Below are 18,363 nucleotides of genomic sequence, written 5' to 3'. Positions count from 1 at the left end.
TTAGTGCTCATCATAATAAATGTATTCTCTATCTCCTTCCTGTTTCACTCATCCCACTACTCATATCCCCTCTGCTAACCATCTTATTTATTCTCTGTGGTTAATAGTCTGTTTTTTGATTTGTCTCTGTTTTGTTTCTTAAATTCCACATATGAGTGAAATTCTCTGGTATCTTGTCTTTAACTTATTTAGGTTAGCATTGTACAGTCTAGCTCCATCCATGTTGTTGCAAATGGCAAGATTTCATTCTTTTTTAAAATGCTGAGTAATAATTCCACTGTGAGTGTGTGTGTGTGTGTGTGTGTATCTTCTTTATCCACTCATCTGTCTGTGGACACTAGGGCTGCCTCCATAATTTGACTCTTGTAAATAATATTACAGTCAATACAGGGGTGGATATATCCTTTTGAATTGATGTTTTCCTATTCTTTGGGTAAATATCCAGTCATGATTACTGGATTGGGTAGTCTCTCTCTCTCTCTCTCTCTTTTTTAAAAGATTTTATTTATTTATTTATTTGAAAGAGAAAGAGAGCATAAGCACAGGGGAAGCAGCAGAGGGAGAGGAGGAAGCAGGCTCCCCACTGACAAGGGAGCCCAATGTGGGGCTCAATCCCAGGAACCTGAGATCATGACCTGAGCCCAAGGCAAACGCTTAACTGACTGAGCCACCCAGGTGGCCCAGGGTAGTTCTATTTTTAATTTTTTTAATCTCCGTATTGCACTAGTTTTCATTCCCACCAGCAGTGCATGATGGTTCCTTTTTCTCCACATCCTCACCAACACTTGTTTCTTAAAGTTAATCGTTATATAATTTAAAAATATTTAAAATATGGTTTTGTATACTATTATAAATAATCTCTAAATATTTTATATGTTCATTATGAAACATTTTTTAAACCTGTTATAAAAAAATGCTTTAGTGTTAAAAAACCCTTCACTAGAGTATTTCATCTTTCTTATTTCTTATTCTGTAATTAATATCATTATTTCTCTTAAAATCATCCCAGCTTTCTCTGGTTACTGTGGTTTTATCTAGATCATAAAGGTTGTGTAAAAAGACCAAACCGTTTACTTTTTTCATTTGTAATATTATGCAGTTACTGAAAATCATCTTCTGTATGAAGGTATTCTCACTAATAAATTAGCAGATGCTTACTCCTTTTATTTGTATATAATGTTTATTTGATCACTATGCTTGTTTAGTGCCCAGTTTGACAGAGAGTTTTTATATTGATTTATAGCAGTTTTATTTATCTTAAAATTTAATAGCTGTATTCGTGCTTGCTAAAATTTATAATGGGCTAAATTTTCTTCATTATTCTTCAAGTTTCCAGAATACAGTTCAGTGAATTTTCTACCCTTAAACAAACAAACAAAAAAACCAAACTATTGGTAGTCTTGAAGAAAGAAAATAGAAAATTAGTTGTTTTGCTGATGCCTATCTGTGTTTAAATGATGGAAGATGCTAAGATTGAAATTGTAATTTTTTTGTTGTGGCCACCATTGCCACTGCTGTGTAACAAACCAAATGAAGTGCAGTATCAACCATTTTTATTAGTTCTTACGGTTTTTGTGGTGGGCTAGGCTCAGTTATGGATATTTCTCCCAGGATCTCATGTGATTATCATCTTTCGGTGACCTGGAGCTCGAGTCACCTTGATGGCTTCCTTATTAACATATTTGGCTGCTGATGCAGGCTTTAGCTAGGGCATCAGATGCGACTGTTGGCTAGAACACCTCTATGTGACCTCTTATTGTGGCCTGCACTACTTCACTGAATGGAGGCTGGGTTCCAAGAATAAGCATTTTGAAATCCAGATAGAAGCTGTATCACCTGTTATGGCATTGCTTCAAAAGTCACATAGTATCACATCTGCCAGGTTTGGTTTGTTAGAAGTGAGTCACTAAGTTTTATCTTTATTCAAGATAGTTGAGGAATTAGTCTCGACCTCTTGGTGGGAAGAGTTTCAAAGAATAGAGTAAGTTTCAGCACCGTCACAGCTGCCTACTGTCTTTCCCCCCATCACCAGACCTTTCCCTTTGTCATTCTTCTTCATTTCCATAAATGGCTCCAGGAGGCCAGAAACCGTGGAGTCATCTTTTTGGGACTGTATCCAAAATTGTACGTTTTTTTCTCCTGTAATTTTTTATGTAATTAAATATGTTACTAATTTCTGTAAGCCAGTCAACTTCTGTATTCCTAGAATAAATTGTCACTGTGTTCTAATGTCTTCTGTATTTAGATTTGTTAATATTTTTTAGAAGTTTTGCGGTTTTATTATGGGATCTTTATGTACTATCCTTATCATTTTAGTATTAATATTGTGGAAGCAACATAGCATGAATTGAGAAGCTTCTCATTTTTCTTTGCTCTAGAATAGTTTTGAAAATGAAGCATGCCGTTTTTAAAGGTTAGATAATTTTCAATTGTAAGACAAGTGGAGCCTGCTACCTCCCTGGGTGTTCAGTTATTCTTAGAATCTGTGTTATTCCTGGTCCCAGAATTTTATTTTTACATCTACACTAAAATGACTGCAGTTGAGCACAAGAAAGTCATTCTAGAAGTTTGCGTCTCTTTAATGAAAACCATTGATACTCTTTTTCAGCTTCTCTTAGTGTTGTATTTGAAGCATCGGCAGGACCAATTTTCAGTGATTATTTATGTTTTTCAGTAGGTCACTTTCTGGCTGGTTTCATAGATCTGAGCAGCATCAGTAATAATAGTTGACATTTGTATAAGGCTTTACAGTTTGCAGAGTCCTCTTGAATACTCTTAAATTCTGTCATATAATAGCAAGTAATAGCCTTGCTGGCTCAGTTTTATGGATGAGAAAGTAGAGCTTCATAAAGTGCTTAAGTAATTTGCTTGGGGTCATACAACTTAAGGAGCTGGGACTGGAGCTCCCCAGATGCTAAGTTTTCTGCTTGAGAACCGCTGCCTTAAAGGGTAGGCAGAAAATAAGTAGAATTAAGCAGTGAAAACTAAAACAGTAGTAAAATAGTGCTCCTTCCCCAGTTTCTTCTGTTACTGGATAGGATATTTGTGTCTGTTGTGGGAGTTAAAACTTTTTGAAAACTCACATATCTGTTGTTAATGTAAAAGATCTCTCTCTTCTTGGATAATGTATGTCATTGTTCCAGTTTTTAAATTTCTAATTTTAATGTTAGTGCCTTAAAATTCATAACAATTGCTTTCACTTAAATTTTTCTTCTATTTTAGTCTTCAGACCTAAAGAAATCTGTTTACTTGACTGTGTGTTACGTTTTTACATCTGAATAACCAGTCATTTCTAAGAATTTATGATTCTTATGCCTTTTTGGTGGATAACGTTCAGTATTACACTGCTACTAGCATTGGAATAAAGGTTGCCCAGCCTCAGATCCTGCGCTCTTATTGATAGCTTTGAAAAATTTTATTTTAAAGTCAATATCCATTACAATACAAAAGGAAAAGTATTGCTAGAATGAAGTGTGTTTTTGTGTTGGAAATGCAAGAAATTCTGATGGAGAAAATGTACAAATACTATAGTTACAATGAGGAAATCACAGAAGTGATGTCAGACATTATAGTATGGACTACTATGAGAACTTACCTGTTTTTCATGACAATGATTCTAGCATAAGTCTAATCAGTTTATTGACCTGTATGTATCATTTTACTTGTACCTCTCAATTTGGTGATAAGTGATGCAGGTTTTTTTTTTTTTTTTTTTTTAATTAGCATTCTGCACTTACTCTGCTGTGTTATATTTCTGGAGATCATATTTCAAAAATAGTTTAAAAGTTGGGGAGGGGGAGAAATTCTTCATAAAAAACTAGATAGATATGGGGAAGAATGGGAAGGGAGGACAAGAGTAAAAAAGAGCTAAAAATACCCAGTTTTTGTTTGTTTGTTTTCTTTTGTTTTGTTTTTAGCGAAGAGAAGTACTGAATTTGCTGAAGAGATTCAGGCAGTTTCTAAAACTGACATGTAGAAAAATGAACCTCACGTGTTATCAGAACAGATACTGGGATTCAGGAAATCCCTGGGTTCTGCTACTTAATGGTTGCGCAATACTGGGCAGATTACTTCTTTGGACCTCAGAGTTGCTAAGATTAATGTATATAGCAGTAGTATATTACATGGTTAGTACTATGTAAATGTTGTTATTCCTGATATTTTTGCTTTTTGGGCTATGAGATTATGAGCAAGTAAATTAAATTCTTTGAGCATAGCAGTGGGTACAGAGGATGTCCATATGTGGTGAGTTTCTCATTTCCCTTGTACGCAGATTTTTAGAATTTCATTCTTGATATTTTTGTTTTGTATATCAGCCTGTAGGTGATAGTTATCAGTCTTTTCCCTTTGTAGTAAATATGGGGCTAAACTACCATATACAGTTGTAGTAGTAATTTATGTTACATAGCTTATAAAATAGGACTATAAAAAGCAGTAATAGTCTTTAGTGGCCTGTTGCAAGTTATTAAATTACATTTTTGGCTGTAAAAAATTTATGAAATAGTTTAATGGTTGTCCTTTTTTTAATCCCTTTCTTCAGATACAGAAGTTTACAGTGAGTTTTATCCTGTGCCACCTCCCTACAGTGTTGCTACCTCCCTTCCTACATACGATGAAGCTGAGAAGGCCAAAGCCGCTGCCATGGCGGCCGCAGCAGCAGAGACAGCCCAGAGAGTAAGGCACCCGATGGCTTCCTTTCGAGAATACCGTTTTTAGTGATTTTCAGTACCTTTAGTAATGTTAAAAATAGTTCTCTGAGTATGAGAGTGTGCATGTATTGTTTTTAGTATCTTCTCTATTCCTATTTATGTGTGTCGTCATTTTTTGGTGAAACTGGCACTATCCTATCCATTCCTTTACCTCATTTCTGTTTCTGTTTCTACTTATTGCTGTTTCTACTGATCTTTCTTTGTAGCCCATCTTAATTCGTGGGACTCCTCATCCTTATCTGTACCAGGACATTTTCCAAGTCTTGATTTCTCTGCTTTCATGTGCTTTCACCCCTCCAGCCTCTGACTTCCTCACTCTAGATGCTCCACCCCATCGACGTCTTCTCTGTTGAAGTCCTTATCTCCCTCCTCATATAGTTTAGATTCTGTGATCCCTAATTAAAATCATAAATTATCTTTTTTCCCTATTCATTTGTATGTATTAGAGCCAGTCTGCTGTAACTCCACAAATGAGCTCAGTGTAGGTTAACAATCACAGAGAATAAGTTACAAGTTTTCAAATTACGATTGTCAGCTCACTTTGTGTGTGTGTGTGTCCTTTTACACATCCCACCCTAGAATTTTAGAACGATGGTCAAGGATTCCACCTGTCCTATCTTCTCTTACTGTCTTGGTAGTAGAGTCAGTGATAAATACGTGTATATTCTTGTTCTGGTAAAAGGAGTGACTGACTCAGGAGTGGAGAATCAATGAGATGCATCCATGCTATTCTATGGTCAGAGAATACATGGAAGTTATTTACATTTTATTTATTTATTTTAAATGATTTTATTTATTTACTTGGGGAGAAGAGACCACAGAGGAAGAGAAGGAGAAGCAGACTCCCTGCTGAGCAGAGAGCCCGAGGATGGGCTTCATCCCAGGACCCTGAGATTATGACCTGAGCTGAAGGCAGATGCTTAACCGACTGAGCCACCCAGGCCCCCATTATTTACATTTTAGTGTGGCTGCAAGCAGGGCTAGAGTTTGTTGCCTTTTTTTCTTGCTTCAGACTTTTTAGAGATATCATTTCAGATTCCTAGGTTCATCCCATGTTGTTTAAGAAAAGACACCAAAAAATCACTTTACACAAAAAGCTAGAATCAGGTGAGGGACAAAAGGAGAGAGAGGTGATTCTATGTAAAGCATTCTTCTTCTGCCATTAGGCCAGAGCCCAGCGAGCAGATGATCTGATAGGTGAGCGTTTTTTCCTGGATGGGTTTTTTTCATCAGTACATACCTTTCCATGACTGTTCCCACTCCCATATTCCAACACATAGTTAAATGTCAACATAAGTAGCTTTGGGCATGTCAGTAAGGACAGTAAGCCTCAAATTTATTATTTATGCCATTTCCCATGGAGGATGAAAGTAAGTCTTTGTTAAGACAGTGGCATAAAATATAGCTCAGTCAATAAAGATTTTTGATACTTGGAGGAGAGAATCAGGGAGAAGAATAGATCCGTAGTGTGGAGTTTCTGTCAAAATCAGTTTTAGGTTGCTTCGCACATACATGGTTGTACATGCATTATTTGCATGCATGCACTCTCCATGAACGAGAAGAGCATAACTCCTTTTCTCAGGTAGTGTCTCCCTAGGGACCTTGGAAATGGCAAATGTCCTTAAAAGGATGCTACTGACCTTGGGACCTCTACTGCCCTAACTTCCACACTATAGAACTCTGAAGAGAAAGAAGCAAGCATTGTCTTGCTTTCTGTTTTGGGAAAAGCATGAGGGTGATTTTACCTTTTGGAGAGAAAACTGAAATATTTCTACTCCAACCTTTCATTGTCATCATTTCCAGTGTCTTGTTTTTAGAAAGTAATATGATTCCAGTCTGAACTGGTACATGTCCAGAAGAAAAATTTTCTGTTTTCAACTGCTTCTGATATCATTGTAATACCAGCTTGTGAAGATTGTGGAAAATTTCATGGAAAGCAAAATATAATTGAACAGAAGAGACTTATTTATAAAGACTCTTAAATTCATCAGTTTCTAATGCAGTGCTCCAGCACCTCCTTTTTGGCAAAAGATGATTGAGTATGGGTTTCTATACCTGATTCAGATAGAAAACTGGTCCGATTAGCATTTGAGTATGTATTCAGTTGTAAATGAATCTCACCTTTCTTAAATCCATGCTCATTGGGAGAATATAGGTAGTAGCCAGGAGGCTTGGGAACAACACTGTTTTCTACTATTTCCTGTTTCTGATGTGCAGGATTGCATGCAAATTATGGGATGATTAAATAGATTTATAGAGATGAACTCTTTTTTAAGAAGATTTATTTATTAGAGCATGTGCACTCGTGCGAACTTGCACTAGAGTGGGAGGAGGGGCAGAGGGAGATACTCTTCAAGCAGACTCCTCCCTGAGATCAGGACTTTGAGATCATGATCTGAGCAAGAGGCAGATGCTTAACCGACTGAGCCACCCAGGCACCCCAAACCCAGTATTTTCTAATGGTCACTACACATGCCCACATCTCTCTTCTGGGGAACGACACTCTTCCAAAGCTGTCTGCAATGTAAATAGCCTTGAAAAGATAGTACGAAAGAAGGGTGGCCAGTGCCTCTACCTCAAAGATATATGGAAATATTAAGGACTCGTGGAGAATTATCTCCTGACTAGAGCCCATTATTGATGGGCATTTAGATTGTGTCTAATCTTTGCTCTTAATATTATTGCTGCAGGGCACCTGGATGGCTTACTCTGTTAAGAAAGAATCTTACTCTTGATTCCGGCTCAGGTCATGATCTCAGGAATGTGATATCAAGCTCTGTGTCGGGCTCTGTACTAGGCATGGAGCCTGCTTAGGATTCTCTCCCTCTCTCTAAAAAAAAGCGAGCAAATCCAAAAAACATTGCTGTAATGAATTATCTTTAATACATCATTTCTTGTAAGTGGGAATATATTGTATATCTGTACAGTATATTTCAAGAGCTGGAATTGTTGGGTGTGTACATTTTTTCTTTTTTTTGAGTTTTTATTTAAATTCTAGTTAACATATACTGCAATATTAGTTTCAGGTATACTTCTTGGTAATTCAACATTTATATACAAAACCTGGTGCTCTTCACAAGCGCACTCCTTATTCCCCATCACTTTTTTAACCCCCTTCCCCTCTGGTAACCATCAGTTTGTGCTCTGTAGTTGAGTCTGTTTCTTGGTTTGCCTCCCCCCACCCCCCGCCTTTTTAACCCCTATTGATCATTTGTTTTGTTTCTTAAATTCTGCGTATGAGTGAAATCATGTGGTATTTGTCTTTCTTTGACTTATTTTGCTTAGCATAATACCCTCTAGCTCCATCCATGTCATTGCAAATGGCAAGATTTCATTTTTTTTTTTAATGGCTAAGTAATATTTTACCATATATATATATACCACATCTTTATCCATTCATCATTTGATGAACACTCAGGCTGTTTCCATAACTTGGCTATTGTAGATAATGCTGGTGTAAACATGGAGGTGCATGTATCCCTTTTGAATTAGTATTGTTGTCTTCTTTGGGTAAATACCTAGTAGAGCAGTTGCTGGGTTGTAGGGTAGTTTTATTTTTAACTTTTTGAGGAACCTTCCTCCATACTGTTTTCCAGAGTGGCTGCAGTAGTTCCCACGAACATTGCAGGAGGGTTCATTGCCAGTACCCATTGCATCTTGTGTTGTTGATTTTAGCCATTCTGACAGGTGTGAGGTGATATTTAGTGTAGTTTTCAGGAAATCTCCATGATGAGTGATGTTGGGCATCTTTTCATGTGTCTGTTGGCCATCAGATATCCTCTTTGAAAAATGTCTGTTCCTGTCCTCTGTTCATTTTTTAATTGCATTATTCATTCTTGGGGTGTTGAGTTTTTAAGTTCTTTGTATGTTTTGGATACTAACCCTTTATCAGATATATCATTTGCAAATATCTCTTACCATTCCATAGGTTGCCTTTTAGTTTTTTCGATTGTTTGCTTCACTGTATAGAAGCTTTTTATTTTGATGAAATCCCAGTAACTTATTTTTGCTTTTGTTTCTCTTGCCTCAGGAGACACATGTAGTAAGAAGTTGCTACAGTTGATGTTAAGGAGGTTACTTCCAGTGTTCTCCTCTAGGATTTTAATGGTTTCCTATCTCATATTTAGGTCTTTAATCTGTGTTGAATTTTATTTTGTGATTGCTGTAAGAAGGTGATCCAGTTTCATTCATTTGCATGTTGCTGTCCCGTTTTCCCAACACCATTTGTTAAAGAGACTGTCTTTTTCCCACTGGATATTCTTTCCTATGTTGTTGAAGATTAATTGGCCATATAGTTGTGGGTTGTACATTTTTATTTTTGATAAATATTGCCAAATTGCCAGCCATAGAGATCATACCAGTTTAGATTCCACCACTGATTATAAAAATTCCTCTTTCCTGTTCAATGCAAATATGTCAGTCACATCTTTCTTGATAAAATTTTCATTAATCTAATGTTCAGTTTTTATCTTTTTTTGTTTTCTTTTGAAGTTATTCTTTTCAAGTGAGCTCATGAAAAATGATTTGCTAATGTTTTTGAATACATACTTTGTGCCAGACATTATACTAATTGTATCATTTTGTCTGTACAAGTTGAGAATATCTGATTTTATTTCAGTTCTAATCTTTATACCTAATAAAGTTATAATTAGTTTTTTAGTGAGCTCTTCTAATGTTATGTGTTTTACAGATTCAGGAGGAAGAGTGTCAACCAAGAGATGACTTTAGCGATGCAGACCAGCTCAGAGTGGGTAATGATGGGATTTTCATGCTGGCATTTTTCAGTAAGTGATTTTTCATTTCCAGATTGTTTTTTTTGCATATACTAGCTGTGTGTGTATTTAAAGTAACCTAGTGAAGAAAGGCAAATACTGATATTGTGTGTTTACTTTGTTTAAAATATAAATTGTTCCTGGGACTGAACTGTGTGGTCATATGATGCAATAAAAATCCTAGTATTTAGTAAACTTATAGCTGTGTATTGTGGTCATAATGCTAGATGCTGACTCTGTGGAATTATATAAGTATGTTTCAGCTAAGTATGTTTTTGCATGAGAAATATTTCATGTCCATGCAGTGATGTAGGAGCATGCAGAATGAAACTATAAATTTTGCTTTTGGAGCAAAGGACTTCCCATTTGAGTGTCTTTAAGCAGGAAGGAGGGTTGGAGAAGGAAATATTCTGGGCAACTGAACAGAGAAATGCAAACATATCTTGTCTGGGGGGTTAGTGGTAAGGAATTAGAAGATCAGAAACCTAAGTATGATTTTTTTAACATGTTGCAGAATTCTTAAATACCTGAATTTGTAAAATGGACTTTATACTTTGAGGGAAGACTGCGTTACAGTCTTTTATTTCAGTTCCTAACATAGGGATTGGCAGATAGTATACTTAGTATATAATATTATGACACTTGAATTGTTTAATTGCTAAAATTAAGTTTTTAAAATCCAGTATTTATAGAAGTAAATTTATTACACTAGATAGGATAAATTTCTGACCTCAATCTGGTTAAATGATCAAGCACTCATAGAATGTTGATTTAACTCATTTTAGTATAAAATTTATTTTGATAATAAAAGTGAGAAATTACTTATTTAAAGTACTTTAAAAATAGAAAATAAGGAAAATATGTATCTTGAGTTGAGTTACTTTTATGTCTGGGTAATCATTAACTCTCCATTTTGAAAGACTTTCTTGCTTCTTTTCCTTCTTTCATTTCATCTGCTGAAGTATAGAAGTAGATAACCACTCAGAAGTGGGTCAGTGAGTGGGAAAGCAGTTATATTTTTCTCTTCAAATTTAATGTTATGTGTGGCCACCAGCTAATGTATATGCAGTATTTAAATCTTGTGTCTTTAGTTAAAATTTGTAGTTAGATATGATGTACCTGTAGGTACCATGGAAGGGAAATGAATACTTTGACTACAAATAACTATTGTTTTGTACTATTAGTCTAGTAAATGTTAATTTTGTTCTTAGTTTTAGTTGAACAGGTAAACCTTTATTATTAGTAACAGTCTTCCCACATATTTTGTTTATAAAAAGATTAGCATAAATACGAATTCTTTCAATGGTTAGGTCTTTTAAAAATCTTAATTGGAAAAGGAAATTTAAATTTATTGTACTATATGTAGCATAAATACCTGTTTCTTAGGTATAAAAATGTGATTTGAGATCATCTGTATGACTCAGAGCTTAGTGATTATTTCTCTATTTCTATATTTCACTTCTACTATCTTCTTTTTAACCTTTTTTTTTTCCTTTAGATTTGAAAACATTTTGATGATAAAAACAGTGTTGCAAATGTTTGGTAACCTGCACACTTAGTTGCCTTTAGTTTTGACCTCTGGTGGTATATTAATGTAAATACATATTTATATTTCATATATTTAAATTACCTGCTTTTTCTACGTTTTTACTAAGTGATGTCTTTATAACTTTTTTTATGCTCTATATTCTACAAATACTGCACCAATATTATAAGAGTAAAATTATAAATTATTTTCAGTCTTCATTTCCTCATATATTTTTTTCTGGTAGGTTGTAGCCCAGTGTTTGAGCTTACTTGCTTTGATAAGCCTAGATTTATTTGTAGTCACTACCATCTAGTGGCTGTTCTTCAAATTGCAGCTTGCTGTGTTTTTCATGCTGCTTCACCTAATAGCTATTATTTAGATTCCGTTTTCTATTTCTGTGGTTCAGAAATATATTTTATTTTTAAAATTTTATTAAGTTTTTAAATTTAATTTCAGTACAGTTAATATATGGTGCTGTATTAGTTTCAGGTGTACAATGTAGTGTAGTGACTCAGTAGTTTTGTATATTGCTAAGTGCTCAGCATGATAAGTGTACTCTTAATACCCTTCACCTATTTCACCAATCCCCCCACCCAACTCCCCTCTGGTAACCATCAGTTTGTTCTCTTATGGTCTGTTTCTTGGCTTATCCCCTCCCCCCTTCTTTTTTTTGACTTTGCTTATTTGTTTTGTTTCTTAAATTCCACATACAGGTGAAATTATATGGTATATTTGTCTTTCTCTGACTTATTTCACCTAGCTCCATCCATGTTGTTGCAGATGGCAAGATTTTATTCTTTTTTGTGGTTGAATAATACCACTTTGTGTGGTGTGTGTGTGTGTGTGTGTGTATGGGTGTTTACACACTTCTTCATTCATCTATGAATGAACACCAGGGGCTGTTTCCATAATTAGGCTATTGTAAATAAGGAGTAAACATAGCGGTGCATATATTCTTTTGAACTAGTGTTTTCTTATTCTTGGGGTAAATACCCAGTAGTGTGATTATTTCATCATAGGGTAGTTCCATTTTTCACTTTTTGAGGAACCTCCATACTGTTTTCCACAGTGACTGTACCAGTTTGCATTCCCACTGACACCGTGTGAGGGTTACTTTTTCTCCACATCCTCACCAATACTTCTTGTCAGAAACATTTTCTTTAACAGGGTTTATAACTTAAACAGTTCAAGTGGTATAAGTTCAAGTTGTGTGAATAAAACTGCAGTGAATATCAATAAAAATATTTCAGATCAGAACTTTTTGTTGGTTTAATTCTTCCCTTCTCTCTTACAGCATCCACATTTCAGTCTCTTACCACATGTAATCCTAAAAAGTTTACACATAAATTTGGTAAAATAATAGCATGTTGATGTTCAGAAAATGTAAAGAAAGAAACATATTGTATCTCTTGATAATTTTTGCTTCTCATAATTCCTTAAAGTGTCACAGCAGAATGCCTTATCTATGCGTAATCTGCTTGTATCTGATCTTATTTTTAAAAGTTTTTAAGACAATGGAATGGGAGTCAATTATTTGTTAGTTAAAAGCTAGAAATTAAGATTTAGTCCATTGGATAATTGATAGTCTGTGGAAATGACCTTGAACTATAATGCTTAAAAATGTAATGGACTCTGTTTAGAAAACTTTTCTTCTAAGGTTTAGCCTTTTGTACCATGTGTGAATCTTCATATATGTGTGTTATGGTAAAAATTAGTTAGCTATTATATTACTTATATAATACATATAGTAAAAATTAATTGGCATTATTCCCTTTTTATTTTATTTATTTTTTTTAATTTTTATTTTTTTAAGATTTTATTTATTTATTTGACAGAGATCGCAGGTAGGCAGAGAGGCAGGCAGAGAGAGAGGAGGAAGCAGGCTCCCTGCTGAGCAGAGAGGCCGATTCGGGGCTCGATCCCAGGACCTTGAGATCATGACCTGAGCCGAAGGCAGAGGCTTTAACCCACTGAGCCACCCAGGCACCCCCCTTTTTATTTTTTTAAAGATGTCTCAATTTATTTGAGAGGGAGCATAAGTGGGGAAGGGGCTAGAGAGAGAGGGACAGAGAGAATCTTAAGCAGACTCCCTGCTGAGCGCAGAGCTCCACATGGGGCTAGATCCCACAACCCCTAAGATCAGAACCTGAGCCAAAATCACAAGACAAGACATCTAACTGACTGAGCGTCCCAGGCACCCCCATTATCTCCTTTTTAGACTCGAGGGAAACACAGTTAAAGACATATTAAATTGTTGTAATTTTAAAAGGAAATAGAATATTGTTTTGAAATGTGAATTCTGAATCGTAAGAAATTGCCAAACTGTCTTACCAAAGTGATTGTACCACTCTGCATTCCCACCAGCGGTGAGTGAGTTTCTGTTGCTCTGATTCTCATTTAGCATGAGGTATTGACAGTTTTTAAAATTTTAGCTGTTATAATGGATATGTGGTAATATCTCATTGTTGTTCAATTTGCATTTCCCCAAGGATTGATGATATTGAGCATCTGTATTCACTAATAAGCATTTTTGAGCTCCTGCTATGGACAAGTCATAAAAGTTACGGTTCTTAAAGAGGTTGTCTGGGCATTACACATACTGAAAAACAATACATTGATTACTTGTTCTGTCCAGATAAAGCTATGTTTAGGTGATGTTGTATATGGTAAGTGAATCAAGAAAGGGAAAACTATAGGGCACTTGGGTGGCTCAGTCAGTTAAGCCTCAGCTTTTGGGTCAGCTCATGATCCCAAGGTCCTGGGGTCGAGCCCACATCAGGTTCCCTTCTCAGTGGGGAGTCTGCTTCTTTTCTCCTTCTGTCCTTCCCCCGGCTTGTGCACACACACGCACATTCTCTCTTTCTCTCAAATAAATAAATAAATAAAAATCTTAAAAAAATTGTAATTATACCTTAAGAAAGTCATATAATATTTGTAAAGTATTAAAGTTACTTTGTTTATAAGAAAAAATTTGTTTTGGTCATCTCATCGCTTATAATTTAGCTGAAATGTCTTAAAACTAAAAAATGTTAGCTTGTCTTTCTTAATGACTAATTGTTTAAATGAGGGGAATTGCTTGAGGTTAAGAGAGAAATTTTACCAGTATGCAGTTCAGAATTAAGTTTAGTGAAATTGATTCCTTGTCTAGGAACTTACTGTCTTTGAAACTTGGTGCATTTATATGTATTGAGAATTTTTCTGTGATTGAAGAAATCAGTGCTCGTTGTTAGTATTATATGTATATTCATTTATGATTTTCATTTGTTTTTTTTCAAAACAAATATCAGATTTTTAAAAATATAAAACTGTTTAAACTTTTCATCTTTAAATTAAAACAGGAGAAATTTGCAAAAATAATAGTTGCCATGTAACTTTCGTGTGGATTTCTCAAGTGTTAACATTTTATGTAATGTCAGTGCAATGATCAACATTAGGAAATTAACATTATGAAATAGTACTAACTAGTTTACAGACCTTATTTGGTTTTTTACTAGTTGTTCCATTGGTGTCCTTTTTATAGTCCAGGATTATATATTGTATTTCATTGCCATTTTGCTCTAGTCTGGCCTTAGTCTGCTCTTAATTGAAAAGTTTGTTAGTCTTACTTTGTTTCTTATGACTTTGATTCTTTTGGAGAAGATGGGCCAGTTTTGTTTAATGTCTCTCAATTTGGATTTACCTAATATTTCCTCGTGATTATATTGAGGTTATGCATTTCTTCTTTCCTCCTCGCCACCGCCGCCTTCTTCCTCTCCCCTCCCCCCCCCCCCCCCCCCCCCCCCCCCCCTTTCCCCTCCCCCCTCTTCTCTCTCTCTCCCCCTTTTTTTTTTTTTTTTAAAGAATACCATAGAAATGATGTGCCCTTCTCAGTGCATCATATCAGGAGACAGTGATCTGGTTATGTCTTGTTGATGGTGATGTCAGCTCTCATCAGGTTAAGGTGGTGTCAGCCAGCTTCATTATAAAGTTTTCCCCCTTTGTAATTAGTAAGTATCTTGTGGCTTTTGTAAATTTAAAAGTAAAATCTTATTAAAGAATAAACTGTAGTATTTAATACTGCCTTCTAGGTTATCCTGCTGCACTCTTTATGTAGACGGGTGTTACGATAAAAAGATCACTGGCTATGAGAGGTGAAAGACTTGGATGCTTCTGTCTTACCTATAGCTCTTGTTTTGTGAGTTATGTGGCACTTTACTGTTCTAAGTCTCCTGTTAGTGGAATTAATTTTGACCTTGCTCTTCTTAAAAGACTAATGTGAGGATCAGTTAAGTTAAAATATGTGGAATGTCATAAATTACAGATTGCTGTTAGGTTAAGGTAGTAGTAATGTTCTCCTTCCCTGTCTTTACTTGAGCATTCACCTTTTAGAAAGAAGGTAAGCCTTCCTTCAAATCTCATTCATTAACTTGTCTGACTCACTTTCTTATAAAGAAGTGCACTGGGAAGGTGAATGTGGAAAGTGTAATTGGAGCAACACTAAGCATTCTTTTCACCAACTTTTCTGAGTTAATTGCCCTGCTTCTTGCTGCTTGCTACCCCAACTTTTTCTAAGGAATATAGGCTATATAAGCCTATATAAGTCTTTTGCTTCTGTGGATTCCATGTTGGGCCTTGCTGTGTGGGGAATAGATGCCTTACACCTTCTAAGCTTCCTAATTTGTCTTAGGTTTCCAGGGAAACATGGCATGAATGAAGTACAGCTAAGAGAAAAGTGTTCTTGTCTTTTTTTCTAGGCATGTATATGTTTGCTTGCCTCTACTATATGTTGTTCCTAATTTTATGGATTTTACACACTAAAAGTTTAGCATACATTTATTAAATTCTTTTTTGCCAACTCAGGCATGTCATAGAGGATTTAGAATTGAATGTTTCTGCCCTTTCTGTATTTTAAAGACCTGTGCAGCTCTACTTGCTAACTTACAGGCCAAGGGGCATAAAAAGTGAAGCTATCTGTGCTTCAGTAGTTACCAGCTTCACTGTTTTCCCAGTGTTTAAGCCAGGTGCAGAATACATAATGTTATGTATTAGCCTCTTAGAGCTGTCATGACAAATACCACCAACTGGATGGTTTAAACAGTGGAAATTTATTTTCTCATAGTTCTGGAGACTAGAAGTCCAAGATCAAAGTGCTGGAAAATTCGATTTCTGGTGAGGGCTTTCTTCCTGGCTTGTGGACGGCTGTCTTATTGCCATGTCCTCACATGGTCTCTTTTCTACATGTGGGTGGAGAGAGTGCTCTCTGGTGTCTCTTCTCTTCCTATGAGGACACCAGTCCTAGTGGATTAGGGCTCTACCTTTACAAATCTTCCTGAAGGCCCTGTTTCTAAATACAGTCACACTAGAGGTTAGAGCTTCAGTCTCTGAATTTTGAGGAGATACAGTTCGGTCCATAACACATTATGTCACATGAACACAGCTTCTAGGAATCCATATTTCTGACAGAGAGCAAAAAGAAAACACAATGACTCGGTAGGTACTTTTTTGTTTTTTTGTATCTTACTTCTGATGTGAGTATAATTATATGTATAGTAGATATTGGTAAATCTGCTTTGAGGAAAACAGTGTTTGAATTAATTTTCCCCACAACTAAATACATACATACTCAGAGGTAAAAATGCACTTCTGGAATATTTTGCTGTTTTGTATTTTCTCCATCAGTGCTTCCTATGTTTTAACAACGTGACATGCTTACAAAATGATAGAGTATTTATAGCATACTGGGATACAGGAATAAGGTGCTCAGGGCTGGTGGCTGTCTGTGCTCTGCCCCAGATCTCACCTGCTTCCTGAGGAGGAAGAGAGGAGCTCTCTCAGCCTCACTAAGCACATACATGGCACACTGGTTTGGGAATCTCTACTGCTCTTCATTAATGTACATTATTTTAAATACCAAATTATTTTTTGATCAGCAGTTGCATGTTTTTCTCCACAGATAATACAAATATTAACCAATTAGATGTAGAGCAGCTGTGTCTAATACTGTATTCTATGACCATGGAAATAATCTTTATCTCTGATGTCCAGTATGATAGTTAAAAGCTCAATGTGGCCGTTGAGTGCTTCAAAAGTGGCTGGTGTGACTGATGGACTAAATTTTAAATTTAAATTTAGTTTTAATTAATCGAAATTTGAATAGCCCCCTTTGAAGGGTAGGGTAGGTGGAACAAGTGGAAAAAGCAGTGTGGCTGGTGGCATTAGATAGCACAGATGCAGAGGATAGCCAGATGCTGATCAGTATCTAGGTTTATAAAGAAGAAAATGTAGAATGTAAGTGAGTTTTATCTCCAGTAGTGTCTCCTGAATTTTTTTTTTTTTTGCAGAAAAGATATAATCTACTCTAAAAATATCATTTGTGTGGGTAGTAATAATGGTTAACATTTCTTAGCAGTCACCAAGTGCCAGGTTCATTATCTCACTTAATCCCCTTACCAGACTTGTGAAGGTAGGTCCTGCAGATCGGAGGTCTGTGGCTCACAGACGTCAGCAGCGAGTCTCATGAGTGATACCTGTCACACTGTGACTCAAACACAAGTCTCTTTTTTTTTTTTTTTTTTTTTAAAGATTTTATTTATTTATTTGAAAGAAAGGCAGTGAGAGAGAGCATGAGTGAGGAGAAGGTCAGAGGGAGAAGCAGACTCCCCGTGGAGCTGGGAGCCCAACGCGGGACTCGATCCCGGGACTCCGAGATCATGACCTGAGCTGAAAGCAGTCGTCCAACCAACTGAGCCACCCAGGCGTCCCCAAACACAAGTCTCTTATTTCAAAATTTATTCTCCTGACTGTTGTACTGTATAACATAGCTTACCATAAATGATCAAGAAAGCTGTGCACAGGATGCATTAGGAAGGAAGAAATTATCGGAGTAGGGGAATCGCTTTGAAGAAATTGCTATTTCATTTAAACTTATCCTAAAATGTTTCCTCTTTGTCTTCATAATTCTGAAAAATCAGCATTTCTTTAGGTAATTTACTTTGTTTTCCCTGAGGGTTGGTTAGAAATATTGAGAGTGAAAGGATGGGCACTGAACAGGACCAAAGTTCTGCTCAAATTGATCTTCACTTTTATTATTGTTACTATTATTATTTTGATAATGTTAATATCTTGAAAGATAAGGCATTCTAATTATAGCTCAGGGACCTGTGTCAGAATGGTTTCTGTTACAAGTAATAGAAAACCCTTACTTGGCTGTTTTAAATAGTTAGGAGATTATCTCACAAAACAGAAAATCCATGGACAAGCAGACCTTAGCCACAGTAACTATCAGTTCTGGGGCTCTGCTTTTCTTTGATTTTCTTCACTCCTCAATCCATGTGAAGTTACACTTTTAATCCTCATCCTGATAGCACAATCCCTG

The 18,363-nt window shown here is 35.9% G+C and overlaps 1 protein-coding gene across 1 annotated transcript in view; it reads left to right on the top strand.

Moving 5' to 3' along the window:
- The window catches only part of NDFIP2 (Nedd4 family interacting protein 2), a 65,215-nt gene that overhangs the window by 34,317 nt on the left and 12,535 nt on the right, over positions 1 to 18,363 (top strand). The window contains 2 exon segments of the mRNA XM_032864172.1: positions 4,541 to 4,674; positions 9,400 to 9,493. Of these exon segments, the coding sequence (XP_032720063.1) occupies positions 4,541 to 4,674; positions 9,400 to 9,493 (228 nt within the window).

Source organism: Lontra canadensis, unplaced genomic scaffold (assembly GCF_010015895.1).
Source record: "Lontra canadensis isolate GAN:19392208 unplaced genomic scaffold, GSC_riverotter_1.0 scaffold26, whole genome shotgun sequence".
NCBI lineage: Eukaryota > Metazoa > Chordata > Mammalia > Carnivora > Mustelidae > Lontra > Lontra canadensis.
This window is presented reverse-complemented; position numbering and strand designations above follow the sequence as displayed.